This window comes from Papio anubis, chromosome 2 (assembly GCF_008728515.1).
Source record: "Papio anubis isolate 15944 chromosome 2, Panubis1.0, whole genome shotgun sequence".
Classification (NCBI taxonomy): Eukaryota; Metazoa; Chordata; class Mammalia; order Primates; family Cercopithecidae; genus Papio; species Papio anubis.
The window spans coordinates 190,310,938-190,328,220 of record NC_044977.1 but is presented as its reverse complement, the minus strand read 5'-3'; the positions used below and the strand labels follow the sequence as shown (position 1 = coordinate 190,328,220).

The 17,283-nt window shown below is 35.5% G+C and overlaps 1 protein-coding gene across 12 annotated transcripts in view; it reads left to right on the top strand.

Moving 5' to 3' along the window:
- ATP13A3 (ATPase 13A3) overlaps positions 1-17,283 on the top strand; it is a 92,894-nt gene that overhangs the window by 61,174 nt on the left and 14,437 nt on the right. For 10 of the 12 annotated variants that reach the window (XM_031663896.1, XM_021935010.2, XM_021935008.2 and 7 more), the window contains 11 exons: positions 1,121-1,245; positions 2,787-2,962; positions 3,448-3,570; positions 3,654-3,733; positions 4,370-4,412; positions 4,504-4,613; positions 4,910-5,006; positions 5,765-5,837; positions 7,408-7,585; positions 9,160-9,347; positions 14,541-14,629. In XM_031663896.1, coding sequence (XP_031519756.1) covers positions 1,121-1,245; positions 2,787-2,962; positions 3,448-3,570; positions 3,654-3,733; positions 4,370-4,412; positions 4,504-4,613; positions 4,910-5,006; positions 5,765-5,837; positions 7,408-7,585; positions 9,160-9,347; positions 14,541-14,629 — 1,282 coding nt within the window. The other 2 variants (XM_021935018.2, XM_031663898.1) reach the window with 2 other exon arrangements.

Sequence of the window (17,283 nt, the reverse complement as noted above, 5' to 3'; positions counted from 1 at the left end):
TTCTAGTCTTTGACCTCAGACCCTCCTCCTTCCCCATTGAGAAAAAAATTTCTATGATATAATTTAGGTCAGTTGAGGTGTTTTTTGTTTGTTTTCCTTCTTTGTTTGTTTCTTTTGGGATAGGCTCTCTCTCTGTTGCTCAGGCTAGAGTGCAGTGGAACAAACCCGTCTCACTGCAGACTTGACCACCTGGGCCTTAAATGACCCTCGCTCCTCAAGCCCTTCCTCATAGTGGGACTGCAGGCACAGGCCACCATGCCCAGCTAATTGTTTTTTCATTTTTTGTAGAGATGGGGTCTCACTATGCTGCCCAGGCTGTCCTCAAACTCCTGGGTTCAGGCAGTCCTCCTATTTCAGCCTCCCAAAGTACTGGGATTACAGGCATGAGCTACCATGCCTGACCTGAGATTTCTTAAGAACGTCACTATTATTTATAGTGCTAAAGCACATACTATTTTTGTGTGCATCTCTTTGGTTGCATTTCTGTTTCCCCACCCAAGTTTCTTGTGAGTAGAGATCATCCCTTTTTGTCTTTAACCTCCCAGTGACTAGCATAGTGCCTGGTGCATTCTTGATACTCAGTTATTTAAAGAATAGCATCTTGATAACTATATTAGTAATATTTTAAAAGACCTATCTCTGAGTCCCAAGTAGATCTCATTGTTGGATTGCTAATGGTTCTTGTGTCACATTTTCAGGATCAGTAATTGTTTTATAGAGTTGATCTCAGACTTGATAATGAATCCACGAAAACTATTGAATGTGCTTGTGGCACAGTTTTTTCTTTTTCACTGAACATTTAAATTAGGATATGTTGTAGAGGGCAGTAAAGAATATATTTATGCTTATACATTTTTGGATAATATACAAGATGAGTATTCCTTAGTACTAGAATTGTTTAGTGTACAGTGACGTACATTTCCAAATGATTATTATATTGAGATATTGAACTCCTGAACACATGGTTTATTCAGCATATAAAATGTTTTAATTTATAGATATTTTAAACTGTGTTATAACTTACAGACATTTTTAATTGCTTAGATATTTTAAGTTTGTGTACATAAGTTGCTTACTCACTTGACTAAACCATTATGTGTTAAAACTTCTTTTTCTGCAGAGATGCAATTGAGAACAACATGGATTTTATGGGATTAATTATAATGCAGAACAAATTAAAGCAAGAAACCCCTGCAGTACTTGAAGATTTGCATAAAGCCAACATTCGCACCGTCATGGTCACAGGTTAGACTTTATCAAAGAACACAGAACAAAATGGAGTGTGACAGAGTTGAAGTTATATAATATTGAGGAATAATCAGTTATAAAATAATAATATATATTCTTTAGTGGTTTCAACCTAAGTTCTCTTTTAGCTCTGAATATTTTCCCAAGTGCGAGATAACTTCGTCGTATTCTTTTTGGGGTCTACCAAATCCTATTTATAGAAAATATAGTAGAATAGTAAAAGTACATTGTAAAAATTTAAACTTCTTTTTGTTTTCTCTGTTTATTCATGTATTTCTTATAGCACTTATTATACCTTGTGTTATTTGTAGATTTGTTTTCTCTACTAGAATATAAGATTCTTGAGGGTTAGGATTATGTTTTACTCATGTTGGGGTCCTTTGCAATTTTTAGAACTGTCAAGTACATTGAAAATGATTAATAGATATTTGATAGCATGAAATTTTTATATGTGAGATATTGTTTATTACCCTAGCTTGAATTCTAGTGAAGTAGCCTACTTTTTGTTTTTTGTTTTTTTTCTAGTACATCTAAGGGATTCTCCTGATGTTACTCTACTGTTAATAATATTAGATAACTGTTACTCCTTAGCTGTGTAAAATTGTGGTAGCTGGTTTTTGTTTTTTTCCTTAGCAGATAATCAGATTTAAGATACTTAATGGCACTTAAGTGTTCAGTAAGACTAGTATGGAGAAAGTCTATACATTTTTGTGTTTTAGACTCTTGAGATCTATCTAATAACATAATTTTACCGTATAACTCAAGATAACTAAGTCTGTTAACATCCCAGCAATTCTTAGTTCTTGTGTCTTCTCTGTCAAGGCACTTTTCACCCATTCCTTGTCCTCCTCTTTTATTTATTTGTTTTAAATTTTTTTTTCCCATGCCAGAATATGGCTTTGTATACCAAAAGTCATAGGAAAATATTCTTGGAAATAATGTGTGGAAATTGAGGAAAGAAATATCTTGCTCTTGGTAGCAGTGGGATCCACAAACCTTTGCCTGCTTCTTCTTTAAGATCCTGTCCTTGCTGCTCTTCTGTTCTTCTCATGACTGAGAAGTTGTCTCTCTTGTTTCTCATTTACATCTGTTCTTATTACCTTTGTTAACTTTTTGTTTTGTATAATCTTGCTTTTGTAATTCATCCTTTCCTATGGCATAGTGCTGGTGTTCTTGCACAGACCACTAGTCACTACAAAGTTATTTCGGTAAATACTTATTGAGCCACCTGCTCTGTGTGTAGCACTGTGCCAGGTATTGTGTAGATACAAATAGTGCATGACTGGAAAAGACTGAGAATTGTATTTGGCTTTAAAAATTGTGGATGAGATGTTGTCTTTAGCTTGCATTATTTGAGGCTTCTTTTGATAAGTACGGTCCAATTTTGTGATTTTTAAACTCTAAGGGGAAGAACCATACGTTATCGTTATTCCGCCAGCCCAGTCGTGGAGACTGTAGTAGATTCTCAGCAAGTACTTGTTTGATACGTTCACGTTTCCATTTTAATTTTAATGCATTTAAAATACTTTGAAAATTAGGTGACAATATGTTGACTGCTGTCTCTGTGGCCAGAGACTGTGGAATGATTCTACCTCAGGATAAAGTGATTATTGCTGAAGCATTACCTCCAAAGGATGGGAAAGTTGCCAAAATAAATTGGCATTATGCAGACTCCCTCACACAGTGCAGTCATCCATCAGCAATTGCCTCAGAGGTAAGGTCAAACTTGATTGTCCCTTTTAAAGTTTGTTGGTTTAAATTTAGTCTGGGAAAAAAAAAAAGTGGTGTGTTAAAACACAGTAAAGCAAAAACTAAATGAAAACAGAAGTCTGGGCTATTTTTTCAGAGATTATATTTCATTAGGACTGGGGCAGACCCAGGAATCTCAATGTTCAAATTTTGATATTTAGCTGAGATGAGAAGCATAGTTTTAAAGTGTAAGAATTCCAGATGTTTATCATATTCTTCAAATAACTAGTGGTAAATGATGCAGGTGGTCCATCATACTCAGTTCATGCATCGTTTCAAATTGAAACTGATATTTAATTGAGTTTCTTTTTACTTTGAATAAATGTCAGGCTTTCAGTGTGTTGTGGAACATATCAAATGAAAGAATTCAGTTTTAGAACAAATATGTTTAAAATAGAATTGTTTTACTTGGTTTGGCTGCCTAAATATTGTTCCCAATGTCATACACAGGCTATTCCAGTTAAATTGGTCCATGATAGCTTAGAGGATCTTCAAATGACTCGTTATCATTTTGCAATGAATGGAAAATCATTTTCAGTGATACTGGAGCATTTTCAAGACCTTGTTCCTAAGGTAAGTAATTTGGGTGTATATATGTGTTCACATGACTACATCGTGAACAATATTTTTAAGAAATTTATTTGATTTTTTTCTAGTTGATGTTGCATGGCACCGTGTTTGCTCGTATGGCACCTGATCAGAAGACACAGTTGATAGAAGCATTGCAAAATGTTGAGTAAGTATTGGTGTCTTTTTTGTTTTTGTTTTTTTATGAACTATGGTTTCATTTCAGCATCAGAAAAATAATTTTTATATATGTTTCTTATACTAATATTTCATATTTATATAATTGCGATCTGTAAGGTAGACGAGAACTTTAAGTGCCTCTTTAAAAAGTCTCATATGCTTTTTATTTAGCTAAAGTACAATAGCCACAGTTTTTTCTCCAGGTGCTACCTATGACTTCATTCGTTCGGGTGTTCTATCTTGATAGAAGTGGCTAATCATTTTAGTAAACAGTTATGTTTCAGGTTATTAAGGGACAAATTTTTACTGATAACTTTAAAAGTAGCCATACTAAAGACTGTAGGCACAAGCACTTTGCTCTAAAGATGAGGAAATTGAGACACCAAAATGATTTGCCAATAATGTGACAGAAATAGGACAATAACCCAGCTCATTTCACTTGCGGTCTGGTGCTGTTTGCAAAGCAGCACACCTGTGTCCATTATAGTAAAAAGATTCAGTAGTTCCACTGGGGGAATCCTGGTGTGTTAGCTCTTTATAATACTGTAATAAAAAAATCTTAATAAGGTAAATGTTTTGTAGTTTAAGAAATTAATTAAAATCTTAACATTGTTTTGTTTCTTAGTTATTTTGTTGGGATGTGCGGTGATGGCGCAAATGATTGTGGCGTAAGTATAGTTTTTGTGATTTACTTTTGTAGTTCTTACTGTAGCCTAAATCATATTCACAAAACTTAACCAGTTGTCTTAAAATTATTAGGCTTTGAAGAGGGCACACGGAGGCATTTCCTTATCAGAGCTCGAAGCTTCAGTGGCATCTCCCTTTACCTCTAAAACTCCTAGTATTTCCTGTGTGCCAAACCTTATCAGGTAGTACAAATTAAAATTTTTCTCATCCCTTTTTCTCTTGCTCTAATAATACGGAAGAGAAAATTACAAAAAGTAATGTGAATTTGTTTAATATTAGCAGATTAGCACATTTGAGCTATAACTTATTAGTAACAGATTGATTTCTACTCCTCATTTAGTTTAGTTCTTTTGGTGGATATAAGCACTTTGTTGTAGCCATTGAATGTTGATGTTCATGTGTCAAGATAAAGTTGTGGTTTGGAAAAGGAGTTTAAAATGCTTTTATTCATATGCCAGTGTTTGATTTCTTTTCACAGGGAAGGCCGTGCTGCTTTAATAACTTCCTTCTGTGTGTTTAAATTTATGGCATTGTATAGCATTATCCAGTACTTCAGTGTGACTCTCCTGTATTCTGTGAGTATTAACCTTGTGTGCAGAGGTAACACTTAATGTGCACAGTAAATTAAATGTTGAGTATATATGTTTGATTTTGAGTGCATCCATTAGTAATTGTTTATGTGGAGTAGTACCTATAAATTTACCTTCAATTTACTGTAGTTTGAGTAGCAGATTGAAAAAGTTAAAATGAGAAAAGATGTTTCAACAGTGGTTTGTTGAATTTGGGGAATGGTTTGCTTTTGGAGAAAAAGTATAAACAGCAATGGCCACAGGTACCCTGTCAGATTTTATAATCAAAGTGTTCTGACATCCTAAAGACTCATGGTGACACTATCCCATTTTACCATTTGTAGAAAATATCAGAAGGGATGGTACTAGATGAGGATACTAATTTACAACGTTGAATATTTTGAGTAAATGTTAGTGTTTTCTTTTCACCAAAAAACCATGTTGGCCAGGATGGTCTCGTCTCTTGACCTCGTGATGTGCTGGCCTTGGCCTCCCAAAATGCTGGTATTACAGGTGTGAGTCACGGTGCCCGGCCTATTGAACGAATTTTAAGGAGATGCCTTTTATACTAATATACTAAATCAAATATTTGTAAATATATATTATAGTTAATTTCAGAGACACATATATTTCAATTTTTAAGCAGGTCCAAGTGTCATTTTTAAGTTGTCATTATTGGGAAAATCCAAACTATTAATAAAACCTGGGGACACTATAAAAATAATTCCAAAAACCTAATAATGTTTTTAAAATTACTTCTATAGATCTTAAGTAACCTAGGAGACTTCCAGTTTCTCTTCATTGATCTGGCAATCATTTTGGTAGTGGTATTTACAAGTGAGTATTTTGCTTTGCTATTGATTTTTAAAGTGTATGAAATTCTGATGTGACTTATTAAATTTTTGTAAATTTACATCAACAATTGTAACATAGCTCACACCTCTCCAGATTCCTTGTAAATATATTATTTTATTACCAGTTGTTTATATCTTGCCCCATTTTTTTATTGTTCTGTCTCTATTGTTTTTTTTCCCTGAAATATTTGAAAATAAGTTTTGAGTCAGTATGCTCTTTTGCCTCTGACAATTTTAGTGTATATTTTCTAAAAGCAAAACCATTATTTTATATAACTAAATACAGTTGTGAAGATCAGGAAATTTAACATTGATGTAATATTATCTGGTCCAAAACCCATATTCAGGTTTTGTCATTTGTCTCAACAATGTCCTTTATGCCTATTTTCCCGTAGTCTCCTAGATTAGAACAAAATATATCTTCAGACATTGCCAGATATTCCCTTGGGGTGCAGAATCCTCTGATTGAGAACCACTTATCTTTAGTAGGTGATAAAACTAGTGAAAGTTTGATAGGGAGCAGGATTTTCACAGTCTCAGCGTATCTTTTCACAAGGTGCTAGTTACAAAGGGAAAAATAGACATTTCTTTTTTTTTTTTTTTGAGACAGAGTCTGGCTCTGTCACCCAGGCTGGAGTGCAGTGGCACGATCTCGGCTCACTGCAACCTCCGCCTCCCGAGTCCCAGCGATTCTCCTGCCTCAGCCTCCTGAGTAGCTGGGATTACAGGTGCGCACCACCATGCCCGGCTAATTTTTATATTTTTATTAGAATCGGGGTTTCACCATGTTGGCCAGGCCAGTCTCTAACTCCTGACCTCAAGTGATCCGCCCACCTCGGCCTACCAAATGGCTGGGATTACAGGCGTGAGCCACTGTGCCCAGCTGAAAAATAGGAACTTTATAGTGGAAAACTTGTGTTGTATACCACCTTAATAAGTAATGAAAGCCTTGTTAAAAACTGTTTTTCCTATGTTTTTATTGCTTCAAACATTGTTAATATCGTAAGAGGAAGAAGTATGTATTATTTTAACTAGTTTTGCAATTAAAGATTCAGAAAATAATGATCTCTTAAATATATGAGATGATCAACTTTGTAGTTATTGTGTTTATATTTAGTTTTACTATTTTTTTAATTTAAAATTATTTATTTATTTATTTATTTTGTAGAAATGGGGTTTCACTATGTTGCCCATGCTAGTCTCAAACTCCTGGGCTCAAGTGATCCTCCCACTATGGCCTCCCAAATTGCTGGGATTACAAGCATGAGCCACCATGCCTGGCCTAGTTTTACTTTTATTTGTTAATATTACTGTTGAATTTCAATAGAAATGTAAAAATTATTCCTGAGGCATTTTTCAAAAAGCCTACACTGTTTACTTTTACAGATTATGTACATGTGTACGATATGTGACTTGGTTTTTGGAGATTTTTTATATTAAAGAATTGCTAGGCAAAAACAAATTTTTAAAGTTCCTAAATGAATCTAGTTATGCCTTATGTAGTGACAGATGAATGTAGATACAAACCTTTCCTCTTTTTCTTTTCAATATAGTGAGTTTAAATCCTGCCTGGAAGGAACTTGTGGCACAAAGACCACCTTCGGGTCTTATATCTGGGGCCCTTCTCTTCTCCGTTTTGTCTCAGATTATCATCTGCATTGGATTTCAATCTTTGGGGTTTTTTTGGGTCAAGCAGCAACCTTGGTATGAAGTGTGGCATCCAAAATCAGAGTAAGTTGGTCAATCTGTGTAAAAATCTATATAAAATATGTGCAACATGTGTGGTATAAAAATGAGTTTAGAAGTTTATATAAAAGTTTGTGCCAGGTGCGGTGGCTCACACCTGTAGTCCCAGTACTTTGGGGAGGCCAAGGCAGGTAGATCACTTGAGACCAGGAGTTCGATCAGTTGAGACCAGGAGTTCGAGACCAGCCTGGTTAACATGACGAAACCCCGTCTCTACTAAAAATACAAAAATTAGCCGGGCATGGTGGTGCCTGTCTGTAATCCCAGCAACTTGGGAGACTTGAAGCAGGAGAATCACTTGAACCTGGGAGGCAGAGGTTGCAGTGAGCCAAGAGATGGTTTTTTGAGACAAAGTTTGCATGCCGACTGCTTTAAACACTTGCATAATTTGGCCTGTATTTGCCTGTAGATCACGGTCACTCCTGTCTTTGGGAAGGTGTTCAGGCAAAAACCTAATAATCACTACCAAGATGGGGATCTTAGATCAGTTTCTTAATTTGCTATTGAGCCTTACTTATCTGTAAAATAAGAAAGTTGGAATTAATCTCTGGGGCCTCTTCTAAACCCAGAGTGTTTTGTACTTCTAATCTCTCTTCCCCCAGTTTAGGAAATGGCATTTTGAAACTTACGGGGAAAAATAAATTAGGTGCATTTGCTATTTGTAGAGTGTAGAGTGCTCTGTAGATCACAAATTATAACATCATTTTAATTAAACGTGTTAATTTTGTAGAATTAAATTTTCAGGTGTAAACATTTATTTCTAGTTTGCTTGATTGAAGGGTATTATCTTTAAACATTTTAGAAGATTTTAAGAGATTTAACGTTACATTTTTTATGTGTGCCTAAAAACACTGCACATGAAAAAAAGAAAAGAGGTGGAATTTTCTTGAGAATCTTTCCGTAGTTCACTTGCAGCATCATCTGTTAATGTTAATCACATTTTGTGAGCACTTACTTGCGTTTGTAGTTAATGCTTCAGTAATGATCGTTGGGGACTTCTCACAATTAGTTGTTTGTGTGCCTCATGGTCCTGCCTACCTGAAAGTAGAAATGAGAGAGAGCCACAGCTGGAGAATACTGAGGGCCATCAAGCACTGGGGGCTTGCTAGGCATTTGTACAAGTCATCCTGCTAGTCCCCATGTCAACTTGTGATGTAGGTACCAACATTGACCAGTGAGGAGGTAGGCTCAGAGAGAGTAAATACTATTTCCTCAGTTCGCCCTGAAAAGTGATAGAGCTTGGGTCAAGCCCATTTTCTGTCTGCTTTTACTCTGCTAAAATTCCTGCCAAAATTAAAAAACTGAGGGGGCTTATTAAATATTTCTTACTTGATTCTAATTTTTTAAGTGATTGAGATGCCTGACTGAAGAGAAAACCCTTCATACTCTTTGTACCTGTTTTATATATCTTATTTTGATATTGTTGGACCTTTTGCTATAAATATCATCGTATTTCTGTTTGTTACGATAGTGATTCAGGGCAATTAAGGTAAGATTGGTTTCTTTTGGGAAATGAGTATTCTGTTTACTAATGCAAGCATTTTTTGCATGTGTTCTAGTGCTTGTAATGCAACCGGAAGCCTGCTTTGGAATTCTTCACACTTAGACAATGAAACCGAACTTGATGAACATAATATACAAAATTATGAAAATACCACAGTGTTTTTTATTTCCAGTTTTCAGTACCTCATAGTGGCAATTGCCTTTTCAAAAGGAAAACCCTTCAGGCAACCTTGCTACAAAAATTGTAAGTTTGGCATTTATTGTGATTTCTACCCTGCCTTGCCCCTTTAAAACTAATGTAGAAGAGAATAATTATAACTGTCTTTTCCACAGTAAACCAGATCTTCACAGATGGAATGAACTTAGTGATTTAGATGTTTACTGTTTTGTTTTACTTTCATTGGTAGTTGCCACCCTAAATTTAAAGTTAAAGTCACCAGTGTTAAACACTGTTGTTTTTCACATCCTACTGCCTCTGGCTGCAGCTTTTATTTCTGCAACCCATTGCGGAGGGAGTTAGGATTGGAAGCAGAGACAGAGGTTCCTCAACCCATTGCGGAGGGAGTTAGGATTGGAAGCAGAGACAGAGGTTCCTCAGTTGGAACAGTAGGTATTACACTTTCCTCTGGGGCGGTCTGCACAGCATCGGCCATCTTCTTCATTTCCGACACTGGTATGGCCCGTGTTCACCTCTGGGATTCTTCATTTCTAGTATCTTTGCATGCTATTGAAGAAAGGGCCATTCAGCACAGGCTGAATGGGGGCCTGTGCCCTTGTGGACTTGTCTATGGCAGTATAATATACCATTTTGATTGATCAAAATTAGAGTTTATGGAAAAAATCAGTTACTACATATAAATTGCCAATTAAAAAATTAAGAATACACTAATATATGGAACAACTTTTAGACTTCTGCAGTATCTTGGAGCGAATAGCAATTATTCTTTTGCTGTAGTTATGATGAGGTGGCAGTGTTCTAGTTGGCAAGATGCCAGGTCACAGGTATCGATATGTCATAGGAGTCACAACTGTTAGCGTCTCTGTCTCTCATATTAGCATTTATAAGGCATTTTCTCATACGTTATCTTATTTGTCACTTCTACCCTGTTGGTTTGTAGGGCAAGTTTTATTACTTTATATTTTGGACGGGTAAGATTAAAATCTGATCTTACTGGTAATTTTTCCTTTATTTGCCCCCTTTTTGGAACTTATGTTTCTTATTTTAAAAATTACTATATTATTACTTATTTATTAGTTATATATTGCTATATAACTATACTAATGACTGTTACTAAGAACTGTAAAAAATAACTATTTAAAAAATAACTGTTATTATTTATTAGTTATATATTGCTGTATAACCATACTAATAACTATGTTACTAAGAACCGTATTAGAACCATGCTACGGGATGAAAAACCTTCCATAGAAGATTTGCCATGGTATTTCTAAAAGGATTTTTTACTACAGATAACTTATTACAAGGTGAATTTAATCATTAACATTGGTATACATTTTATTTTTAGTTCAACATTTTTAAATTTCAAGGAAATATTGAACACATTTAAGGGTAGCTAAAAACATCTATGAAAAAACATTGCTTTTTTTTTTTATTTGAAGAAAACTGGTATTCAGACTGGTTTGCAAGCAAGACAGCTCTATCAAGAAAGTTAATTTTAGAGATCTACCCTATCCACACTGTTACAATTAAAAAAGAGAAAGGCAGAATATTAGTTGCCTGTTTCTAAAAATGCATCTTCTATATGTTTGGAAAACTTTTTTAAAAAGGGTTAAGAAATTTTGTATTCTTGTTTAATTTCCAATTTACTAGAATAAATAACAGTGTTGTTGGCCACTGGATGATTTAGAAATGTATTATTATATTTAGCAGAAATACAAGCATAAAACTTGATTGCCTTTCCTATTACCAGCTTGTGTACTTCTCTCAGTGGGTAAACAGAAGCACTTTCTGTTATAAAACATGCCTTCTGAAAAGCACAAAAGGAGCAGTGCAGTTGATGCAGACGTTCTGCTAGTTTTCACCTCTTGTCTGTTTGTCACGGGAGTCCATGCAGAGTCCTTTGCTAGGACCTGCCAGTTGTTGCTCTCTATAAATGGTGTGTAATGTAGTAAATGTATTTTGAAATTATATTTTTAAGAATTAATCTCATCCTTAGGCGTTTAAGGAACTCTCTTTTGAGTTTTTTCCTTGCTTGTACTGGTTCACTTTCAATCTAAATTAAACTTAACTTCAGTCTGTTTTCAACTTGAGCTTCACAGTTAACGTTTTCTCATTCAGCTGCTTTCATTTCAAGGGTCGTGATATGCACTTAATTCTTAACACTCTCCTTTAGACATGATTTCTTGGATTTGGCTTCAATTTTTAATTCAGTTTCTTGTTGGATCAGCCCTACAGTTTATTGCTTGTGCTACCTAATCCCTTTGTCTGTCTATGAAGGCATTACTACTGAATTGCCAGTATCTTTCCTATTCAGGGCTTGTGTATCTTTTTCCTATTCATCTAGCATGCCTAAATTGGTTGAAGCAGTTCAGATACCTAGAGGCCCTACAGAATAAGGTGACCTTTTAAAGACATAACTGGATAAGGGAGAGGGATAGGAATAAAAAGGCTTAAGATTTGTGGCTGTAGGTTAGTTCTTGTTATTGTTTGGGGAAGGAACAAAGAGATATATATTAGGGATGAATATTGTATGTGTGTCTACCTTATTTCAGAGTCACTAAGGAGAATATGAAGGAAATCCTTTCTGGTACCTTATTTTGATACCATAGTCCCTCGGTGGGATTTGGGATCATGAACAGCACATCATATGTTGCCACAAGCTGAAAAATATTTCATAATAACTTCAATTTAATGTTGCTATATACTTTGAATACTTAAAAATCTACTATTTCCTACAGAATCCTTATATCCCCGTTTTATAGATAAAATAATTTGACTATAAATGACTTGTTCAGATTCACATAGCTTTGTGGAAGAGTCAATCTAAAACAATCTAAATCCCTGGCCTGCAGTCACCAGTGACACACAATTTGTTTTGATATCTGTCTTCTGGTGAAGAATGTTTATTTTACACTTTAGTATAATTACTAAGCCATTGCTTATAATGCTAGGAGAATCTAGGAGCTGAGAGCATAGTCTACAAGAAATTCATACCTCTCTAAAGTGAATACCTAATTCTTCTATTCTTGGTTGAAATCCTTATTGATTTTAAAATTTGGTATGATTATATGTCTACCAGCCATCCTTCTCCCTTGTCACATAGTGTCTTTTTTGAATAGTACCTTTTTTTTTTTTTCCTCCAGGCTAAACAAAGATAGATTCAGTTACTTATTTTCTCTTTCACATGGAAATCTTGGCAGATTTTTAGAGGTGGGATCCAAGAGGTGGCTGTGGGAGAGACATGAAAATTTGAGAAACAAACATTGTTTAGGTAGATGTAAAGACGCTTCTGTGCTTGAGTAAGTTATTTTATTTTATTGTTTTGTCAACAACGCACATGTCAAGAACCAGGTGTAAATCTGCTGTGGTTTGAAAACTGCAGTCGGATTTGAAAAACATGCAATATGGGTATTACTTCATTGAAATTCTTTTTTCGTCTCTGTGTTTCTCTCTGCCATTTATATTCTGACCATTGCTTTTTGTACTTTTTCTGATTTTGTCTTTTTTCTTTTCTGTTTTTATATACTTCCAACCACCACTTTCTAAACACTTTTTCCTTATCTGACCATAACTACTTAAGTGACCATAGAACTTATTTGATACTTTAGTTGCTGCATTTGTGAAACAGGATGTCACATTTCCTATTTACAGTGTAGTGGAATTGCTTTTTACACAATATGAGTTCCACCTTTTTTTTTTTTTTTTGAGATGGAGTCTCGCCCTGTCACCCAGGCTAGATAGAGTACAGTGGTGTGATCTCGGCTCACTGCCAGCTCCACCTCCCGTGTTCATGCCATTCTCCTGCCTCAGCCTACCAAGTAGCTGGGACTACAGGCACCCGCCACCATGCCCAGCTAATTTTTTATATTTTTAGTAGAGACAGGGTTTCACCGTGTTAGCCAGGATGGTCTCAATATTCTGACCTCATGATCCGCCCGCCTCGGCCTCCCAAAGTGCTGGGATTATAGGCGTGAGCCACCACGCCCGGCCCCGTGTTTTTTTTAATCCTTTTGGTCAGTGGCTCATAGTAAAAAAAGTGTCTCCACTTTTGGTATAAGTGTTCGTTAAGTTTCAGCTTAAGCTACTAAAACTATGTATATATACCCCTACACACTGGTATATATAAACATAAAAATGATTAATATATAGTATAGTTTCCGTAGAATGATAAATATTTACCTGTAGTTTTGAATTGATATTGACGAAGTTTATATTTACAAATAACTTCCACGTTTAAACGTAGCACTGAGACCCTTCATTTCCAGTCAGTAGAAGGAGAGTGACTTCTTTACCCAGTCTGGAGGCTTCGTGGTAAAGTTTTTGTATGTGGTCTTAGGAAAGTTTAAGTCTGAAATGGAGTTCAAATAGGAACTTGTAAATAAATGTCCAGATCAAAGGAAAACGGGAAAAAGTTTGGGCTATCAATATAATTAGGACATTTTGGAGCCACTTTTATGGCTTATTATTATATAAGTATATGCTTATATACATGCATGTATATGTGTGTATGTACACACTTAAGAAAATGGCCATGAGCAAGCAGTTTGGTTTTTGAGTTAGAAAAGTGAGACAAAGTACTACTGGGTGGATTTGCTGTTCCCAGCTCCCATAGCAAGCCATAAGGTCAGCCCACTTTGAAAAACAGTAGATCAACTCAGTCTCTTGGCTTTTGGCTTTTTCTGTGAAAACATTTTCACAGTGTAAATCAGTGAAAAAATGGGATTCACTTAACTAGAAATATATTCACATTTAGGTTAGAATGCCTCTGTTTAGGATTAAGACATACCTAATACTGAAGATAAGTGTTATTCAGCGTTTTTACAATCAATAGTAATTGTCATTGAATACATGTTTTAAATGATAATCTCATTTTGCCACACATACTTTAGTCTCTTATTTGTACATTATATATTGACTTTACTATCTTACAAAGTAGCTATCCATTTGGGCAACATGCGAATGTCCATGAAGGTCTGAGTCTTATTTTTTTAAGTGCTGATTATTTTCTGAAGTACTTTTACGGTTAAAGCTAATGGAGTTTAAATATAACATCACATCGTGTATATGAATCTTTTGGGTGCCCTGAACAATGTCTCGTACTCTAGGAAATAACAGAGCACATACTTTATTTCATCAACTGAAGTGAAAGTATTCAAAACCAGATTTAGAAATGATAGTATGCCAGTTGTTATTGGATACCTTTTCATATAAAGGAATTTCCTAATTTACTTGTTTTACTTTTACTTTCTTTTCCAGATTTTTTTGTTTTTTCTGTGATTTTTTTATATGTTTTTATATTATTCATCATGTTGTATCCAGTTGCCTCTGTTGACCAGGTTCTTCAGGTAAGACTTAAGCACATCATTTGTTTGGGGAAAAAGACTAACCTGTATACATTTCTTTTTTTCCAGGATCTCTTCTTTTTATATATTCTATTATAAGTATATGTCTAGTAGAATTGCTTTTTACACAATATGAGTCCCACCTTTTTTTTTTTTTTTGAGATGGAGTCTCAAAAAAAGATGCTGTTATATTAACTCAAAGATACTCTACGAAGAATAAAGAACCTAATTAAAATAGCAGCTTTTATTAGCTATACCTGTTTAATCTCTGCTTCTGGTTCCATTTTCATTTGTCTGCAAACCAATTAAATAGCCCTTGGTCTTTAAAAACAAAAAAGCGTTGATCCTGGTACCTGTTAATCCTCTCTTCTCTACCAGTCTGCTTCTTGAGTAGTCTGCACATGCTCCCTTTTGTTTTTTGGCCATTTAGTTCTTCATTCTTTTCATTAAAAACTTTCTGAGTAATGAAATACTTGTTTTTCATACAAAAGAATATGTGCACATATTTAAGTTGTTAACTGTAATTTTAAAATGATAAAGAAATAACACCGTGAGTGTATCATCCAGCCTAAAGAAATGAACATTACCTGAGCACAAGTCAGTGACAAAAGAAAACAAAAAAAGGTATCATTGCCAATCAATAAGGCACTCTCATGTACCTGTTTTGATGATTTTCCCTGTCATTCCCTGTTTTCATTATATACTTACCGTGTATGTTTGCAGTCATAAAAGATAGTTTTGTGTGCTCTTGAACTTTATGAAAATGTTAACTTGTTCCCTTTTTTCTGTGACTTGCATTCTCCCATCAACATTGTTTGTTGATACGTGTATTTTATTTTCACTGCTTTATAGTATACAGTTGCAGGAATATATTAAATTCATTTCTTCATCCTCTGTTGGTAAATATTTACTGAACATACTGCTGCTATGAACATATTTTTACATGTCTTTCAGTGTATGGGGGTAAGTAATAGTGTACCAGAGTGGAGTAGGAGTGGTTTATCCCAGGTACAAGCAGTGAGACAGTGGTGCGATGCTGTAGAGAATTTGAAAAAGTAATTAAGCCCAGTAGAAATCCATCTGCTTTTTAAATATTGCCATGTGCTGGTAATTGCAAACACTTCCAGTGGTAGTATACTCCTTCCACTAGTATCCCTGGCAAACCACTTGGGACAGAAGTTTCCTCTGGTGAATCTGGTATCATGATGAGCATGTACTGCTCTTCAGCTACCATGTGGCAAGTTGTTTTCCAAAGTGATTGTGTCAGTCATCCATCAGGGTTTGACATCCTGTTGTTTCATATCATTGCCAACACTTTGTCTTGTTTAGTGGGTGTAAAATGTTATATCATGATGGTTTTACTTTGCCAATTAACTTTACTAATGGAGTTGAGCATTTTTTCATATGTTTAGTGGCCGTTTTTATTTTCTCTGTGAACTGCCTATTCATGTCTTTGGCCAATATTTTCTACTAGGATGTTGCCTTTTTTTAAACTTAGTTTTCAGAGTTCTTAATGTATTATGTTTGACTGTATAGTGATAAATATCTTCTCCCAGTTTGTGGCTTGTCTTTTTACTTTGTTTATAATATCTGTTTTTAAAAAACAAATTTATAATCTGACAAGGCAAATTTATTAATTTCTTTATTTGTTCCTTGTGTCTCAGTTTGGCAGACTTGTCCATCTCAGAGTTATAAAGATACTCTCACATTTGGTCTTTAATCCATCTGGAATTAATTTTATGTATAGCTTTTGAATAGGGATCATATTTCTTTTTCTTTTTTTCTCTTACACATACCCATTTGTTTCAGCAATTGCTTATTGAAGTTCGTCTTTTCCCACTGATATTCAGTGATACCTTTGTCCTTTATCTCCTTCCTTCCTTCCTTCCTTCCTTCCTTCCTTCCTTCCTTCCTTCCTTCCTTCCTTCCTTCCTTCCTTCCCTCCCTCCCTCCCTCCCTCCCTCCCTCCCTCCTGCCTTCCTGCCTTCCTGCCTTCCTGCCTTCCTGCCTTCCTGCCTTCCTTCCCTCACCCAGGCTAGAGTGCAGTGATATGATCTCAGCTCACTGTGGCCTCAACCTCCTGGGCTCAAGTGGTCCTCCCACCGCAGCCTCCTGGGTAGCTAGGACCACAGGTGTGTGCCACCACACCCAGCAAATTTTAAAATTTTTTGTAATAAAAATTGTAATGGGGTTTAACGGTGTCACCCAGTCTGGCCCCCAACTCCTGGGCTTAAGTGATCCTCCTGCCTCTGCCTCTGAAAGTGTTAAGATTATAGGCATGAGCCATGGTGTCTGGCCACAGTTTTGCATATATATAACTAATAGTGTTTTAGGGACTCCATATTTTGTTCTTTAGTTCTCTTTATTTGTGCCAGTACTATATTGTCCATGTTGACCATGACTTTATAAGAAATCTTGATATATGGTTGGGTAGGACTCCTACCCCCACATACATTGTTGTTCATCATGACCTTTTTGGCTGTGCTTGAGGTTTTCTTCTTCTTCTTCCTTTTTTATTTTTATTTTGTGTGTGTGTGTGTGACAGAATCTGGCTCTGGTGCCCAGGCTGGAGTGCAGCCCACTGCAACCTTCGTTTCTCGGATTCAAGTGATTCTCCTGCCTCAGCCTCCCGAGTAACTGGCACCTGCCACCATGCC